Here is a 6419-nt window from a genome sequence, read left to right on the forward strand (position 1 = left end):
AAAAGATAATCGTCAATAGTTGCAATGTAGAATTGTTCTAGTAGTAAAAAAAAATCCTCAATAGCTCCTCCCTTTGGATGAATATTTCCCATTGGATGAATATTTCCCATTGGATGAATATTTTTTCTTTTGGTGGGGGGGGGGTTGGTTAGTGGTGAGCTCAGGAACTCTTTGGACTTAATATCTCTATACAAAAGATTATTACCATCATTGTTCTAAAAATACATTTCACATGCCTTCAATTTCATCTAGTGAAAGAAATCATACTACTAAAGCATTGCTCTACTAATAACCAACACTTCTTAGTGAAGATCTCATAGATTCAACCATCTTTAATGGTACATGTGATAGTCTCCCCACCCTGATATAAAGCTATCAAGTTCCCAAAATAAAATGAAAAAAAAAAAGTATTTTTTCATTTCTGGAAATCCAATTCATACCAAAGGAAAAAATATTTTTCTTCTTTTGTTTTTTTGTTAATGTAAAATAACATAAAACGATAAGAATAAGGCTACGCCTTAATTCTCTGAATCCGGTGTGGACAGGCTAGAGCCTCTTGCATTAGTTGTGCACCTTAATTGGTTGTGGAGATTGACAACCTTCAAACTCAGAAGTCTTCTTGTGTAGAGTTTGAGTTTCCTGCTACAGATCCAAAATATTTTTCAGCAAATCTGTAAAAAGAATCCAAACATGACTGTGCATAGTGAACAAAAGTTACTGTTTTATTATGGTTCACAAAAGCTTACTCTGAGCCTACCATGAAATACACGACTACTCTCTTCTTCAGTAGAGTATTGGTTGAAGCAATATAGTACGGATCAGATGAGGAACATAACACCTTAACTATACAGGAAGAGAAGAATTTCAGTCAATTTTTGTCTTCCCCAAAACAGAATCCTGGTCAACTGGTTCCTCATTAGTTGCAGAGGAGGTTGACTCTGAAGCAGGTGAAATTGATGTAGTAGCAACATCACTGGACACTGATATCACTGCTGTAGTAGAACTGGGAGTAAGCCCTTGGGCTCCTCTGGCTTCGTGTGCCGCTTTCTGCTTGGCTCGCTTTGCTCTCTCCAACACATCATCCTGCATCACCATGTATTCAGTTAGCTATTTGCAGCACGGAGTCAAGAATGCCTGACAAAGAATGACACACAAGGGAAAAATGGGAAAAATGTACAACTTAATCCATCCTCTCAATCCTTTTCAGGGAAAGCTAACACACTGCCTCCACCCCAAAAGAAAATTAATAAGATTATCTACTTTACTCTCATAGAAAAGAAAATCATGGTTTCAATTTGTCGTGTTTCCAAATCTTTTTTGCTGAAGATATTTCTTTGACATGCCATACAAAAGGTGTACTTTAATAGCCTAAAGATATGTCTGCGCGCGTGTTTCTCCTAGATTCCCACTGCATTGGCTTATTTTGAGTCAAGCATGATAAATATGTACCAAAACCATAAGAGGCCCTGAAAAAGTACCATCATACACCAAGCTCATACGTGTCAGCTAAACCTTTTGTCACCTTTGAACAAAACCTTAGGATGGACTAAAATATATCAAGCATGAAAGTTTGACCAAAATATACAGTAATTTACCCATTTCCACATAGGACCATTTCCTCCAACACAGTCTGACATGAAATGCCATGTTCATGTTCACATAAAGGTGGTTTGACAAACAAAGATAGAACTAGAAATGCAGAAATGCAAAGGTAATCATGAATTATCCCATTGAAAAAAACTACTCATAAATGGATGGAGGTTCCACCTGGAATTCTTGCACTTGCTTCTGTTGCTCAGCTTGCAACCTCCCACCTGCACTCAACAACTCCCCTACAGTAGACTCAATACGTTTATTAATTGCTTCTGCAAAAGCCTTGCCTAAGAAAAAGGCATCCAGAATGGTCCTACTATCATTATCACCTGCAAGATGAAAATTACCGTATTTTTTAACATAAATGATACTAGAAGTAATAAGGATTTCCACCATGCTGGAGTGGGTATTTCTTCCCATGGCCTTCCAAATAATGATCCTGGGCGACACTGACATTCTCTTAAAAAACAAAAATAAATAAATAAATAAAAATTCAAGCCCCCACTGAGTGAAAGCATCCCACATATTCATTTGGTTTCCTGGTCTCGCGTCTAGTGAAATCTCTGGCTGTTTTGGTTGTGCCAGACCAAGCATTATCCCAACTGAATAATTAAGAAAACACAACCAACTGGAAATTACCATTGGCACTTTGCAGTGTATTTCATGTCTTATCTCCTTACAGCTTCCTCTGGTTGCAAGGGAAATAAATGAAAGGGAAGCGAATGTACCAAAGTGGAAAGTTTTTGTATCATCACCTTCATGATAGTGCAACTCACTCCAGAAATATTCTAAAAATGGTTGTCAAATTTTACTTTTTAATCAAATTGTTTTGGGAAAGAAAAATACCTGATATATGTTAAAAAAATTTACACAGTTTACAGAATCATGAAAACGAAAACCTTCCCTTTTTTTCTCTTACTGGTTTACTGTCCTACCCTCTAATTACAACCAGACAAATCTTACATGCATGTTATAGTATAGCCCCTTTCTTTTGTTTCAGGGTATTTAGTGGGAATCTCCCAAAGAGGAGACAGAAAAGGGAGGGGTGGGTGCTTGTGAGAGAAGGGGATAATCCAATTCAAACATTCAATATGGGGAAACAAGTTTCCCCTCCACAACACCCCCCCTTCTTGTTTATTTCTACAAGTGTGTAAAGTGACCATTATTCAAGCCATATATACATCCAAATAGATGCAAATGCTTTCTGTTTCAAGAAAATGCTTTTATATGGTCAGCTGATCCAAATAATTGCTAAAAGAATTGAATGTTATACACTTCAATCTCAAAACGTTGCTCCCAGAAAAATATATTAGAGTCTTCCTTCTTATGGAAAATTCACAAATTTTGGAAGAAAATAAGTTTCACTAACCTATTACACTAGCACAGAACAATAATATTGGAGGAAATAATCAAAAACAAATAGCTAAAAATTAACTTTAAAACATTTAGAGAATAAGCACAAAAGCATAATTAGATGATACTCCTCTTTTAGCAGAGACCTTAAAATCTAATCATTTGCTGCAACTTGGTGATATAATAAGAATAACAGAACATATTATAAATAGGAGCCTCTAGTTTAAAAATAGAAATACATTTCAAAATGAGAACAGGATTAGATGACTAGACATGGCCTACTAAAAATAAAGGCTTGACTACATTTTATGTCCATGTTTTGTAAGATTCATCTTTATTGGCATCAAATCAACAGCCCGATAGAGATCTCACACAAATCCCGTATTTCCGTCAGTGTGAGATTATATATGTTTCAAGAACTATGAAGGAAAGAAATAGGTAACTCAGACGACTCTTCAATGCACAAGGAGCAATCCACACAGTAAGTTTAATGAAAGTGAAGCTTGATGTAATATCAATTTCAAGCTCTGAGGGGAAAGAGTTCTTCTTTTTCATATGAAACAGAGCTTCATGTGGATATCCTCATTCTTTATTTATTTATTTTCATAACAAGGAAGATTAATTACAACAGTGGAAATAAGAGAAAATAACTCTCTGTAATTCCAATTCCAGAGATGAGTGGGGGAGAATAGAATAGAACAGAAGAGGATACAATGAACTTATAGTATCAGAACTTGGAAGGATTGCCTTTACAAGCAAAGACTTTACCTCATTTCCCTTCTTATGCTTAGAAAGGCTATCAAATTGTAATTTAGAGACTATTTCTATTTTCAGTTTTCCTCAGGTGCATCTCGAATACAGAGTATCATTTGTCCAGTAAGCCATAATCTTGCTGCCAGATTTCCTCCATGCCAACCCTTCCTCCCTTCTTTTTTTGTACCACATAGGATAAATTTCTTTTGCAGAGAAAAAGAGCAAAACATAGGCTTTACTAAAAACATACCTGAGAAAACTGACAAGCTTGATAGCTCATGTACCAATTTCTGTTCACCCAATCAAGGATTGACACGTATAATAGCAAAAAGAAGCGGAGTCTTGAACCTACTGGCAGTCAGCCGAACCAGAATCCAGTTCATGATGATTCTGGATCCCTTAGATGATATTCTGACCAGATGACTAAGATTGATGGATCAGCCCTAGAGCCACTTCCAATCATTCATATGGCAAATAGTCCCATTCAGAATACTCTCACATGGAGAGCATTTTGCATGGTCTTAGCAGACCGACACTAAGCAGGACAACAGTTTACCTAGTCAGTTACTTTTTAACTAAGCTGAATAATTGGACACCTGTGACCTGGGTTCCAAGTCACACAATTTACATGACATCATAGGTGTCAGTATGTCAGTATGAGAGTCTACAACCTGTACCATGGGAAACATCCTTAAAAATGTCTACATAAACACTTTATTTTACACTGATCTATTAACAGCCTATTAATAAAGGTATTCCCTTTCGTTGCAGAAGTTCAATTCATTGCTTCTTGAATTGGTCTCAGTCATTTCAGCAAAATCTATTGCTTGGGCATCTGAAGGTTTCTACTGGCTCTGGTTGGATTCCCTGATTCCATTTGGTTCATTGTATGTAGGTCCAGAGATTAGATCAGCCCAAGCCTGGTTCTAGTCAGATCAGAAAGTAAGAGCGTTTGAGTCGGATTTGGCAGCAACAATAGCCAGTACTACAATAATTAAAAGATCCATATCCCACACTACAATCTCTCCCCATAGGTTATTATGTTAAAGAACACATCAGTCAACACCATGTTAGGTTTATGGGGTAACTATTGGGATGAGATGTTCAACCTCACAACCAAGAGCCGAGCCTCTCCATGAAGCAAGTAACTCCCACCAAAACAATAACAATACTCAATGAGGATAATCAGAAGCAGCACTGGTAATATTAGATGCCAACCACAAGTCTACATTAATTCAACGGTGAAAGCTCAGAGGCCCCAATTCAGTGAACTGGGAAAATCTCAAACACTTGTAGGACAAGAAAAGGCAAACAGGATTGACACAAAAACAATCTAATTAAGTTTACAGGATCCCTTTTATCTACTCTATCTTAAGTCCAATGATCAACACAGAAGAAAGGAAAAATCTAGTTTCAGAGGATCAATAACTGAAAGTCAGACAAGAAAATAGAATCAAAAAATCAAGCAAAAGCGAGAAGTTTCCATCATTACCAACCATTACCAAAGTCAATGATGCAAAATGAAAATCCAACAAAACGAGACAAACCCACTTTACACATCAAACCAGTCGTTCATTCATAGCAGAATATATATATAAAAAATTCCTAGCATATCAATTCGTCGTGGAATCTATTTTAGTGAAAGAAAAAAAAAACCAGAACAGAAGAATTGGATTTATGCAATTTTCACCTGATGGGGCTCCAGGTGGAGGGCTGCTGCTGCTGCGACACTGTAAATTGAGCTTCGGAAACCCTCCTCTGAGACTACAGCTCTTGAATTCAGAGTCTGAGGGATGAAAAGGGAGTCGAGAACCAACACAGTAAACAGAAGGAGGAGAACAAACGTATTTAGTTTTCATGGTAAGACGAGGTGTGGGGAGGGAAGAAGGTGGAGCCAAAATCCCACTCATTCTTCTCTCTCTCCCTTCTGTTGTATCGATGAGTTTCAGTCTCGTAAAGAAGGCCGAGTTGGGATGCCCTGCACGGCATGTGTGTTTGGAGGGGAGCACATATGTTTGTCAATGAACCACGATGTCTGGTCGCCTCCCCGTCAGGGGATAACAATACAATGTATGCAATTTTGTCCCATAAAGTATGAGAACCGGGTCCCACTTATAAATATTTATAAATTAAAAACAAAACTTTTTGTAGTCTCATGTGGGCCCCACCTTTTACTGTGTGGTTCAAACAATGAGGGGAGCATGTTATTCTCTCCTGATGATGATGGGATTTTAATCCTCTGCAGCCCAAAACCAAGCGGCCATCCTGGATGGCTGCCACGTTTCAGAGGCTAAAATCCAGCTGCTGACTTTTAATTGGTAAGTTTTCAAACGAATCTGTAAATTGAAACGGTTTGAACAATGGACCTGTTGCTACGCAATCCTGTTCGTCCACTCAACCAGATGAATCGCAAGAATGAGCTCGACCGTCGAAGTCGAGCTTTCACCTCTGACGATTTAGTTAGGAATCCGACTAAGGAAGACAAAAAAGTAATGAACAATAAGAATTCGAATAGTGATAGTTCTATTCAGCGTACCTTTCTCTTGTGCTCCCTTACTTTTTTATATGTTTTCTATGTGTGAGTTCGTCTCGAACTTAAACATTATTTGGACTGCAATACGAATCTTAGTGATTGATGTTGGGTTATGAAAAACCCACCGAATAGAACAATCAACAAATAAGAGAAAAGAAGAACACAAGAATTTATGTGGAAAACCCTT

The 6419-nt window shown here is 37.5% G+C and overlaps 1 protein-coding gene across 1 annotated transcript; it reads right to left on the reverse strand.

Moving 5' to 3' along the window:
* Positions 1-316: 316 nt before the first annotated feature.
* LOC148999292 (uncharacterized) lies at positions 317-5738 on the reverse strand. The gene is made up of 3 exons (XM_089141316.1): positions 5390-5738; positions 1768-1922; positions 317-1083 (listed from the first exon to the last, which is right to left on the reverse strand). Exons 1-3 carry the CDS (start codon positions 5607-5609, stop codon positions 865-867), a joined length of 594 nt encoding a protein of 197 aa, XP_088997442.1. The 5' UTR covers positions 5610-5738; the 3' UTR covers positions 317-864.
* Positions 5739-6419: the final 681 nt, after the last annotated feature.

The sequence above is a fragment of the Hakea prostrata genome, unplaced genomic scaffold, assembly GCF_041222555.1.
Source record: "Hakea prostrata isolate BN-2017 unplaced genomic scaffold, UWA_Hpros_2 contig_18, whole genome shotgun sequence".
In the NCBI taxonomy this organism is placed as follows: domain Eukaryota; kingdom Viridiplantae; phylum Streptophyta; class Magnoliopsida; order Proteales; family Proteaceae; genus Hakea; species Hakea prostrata.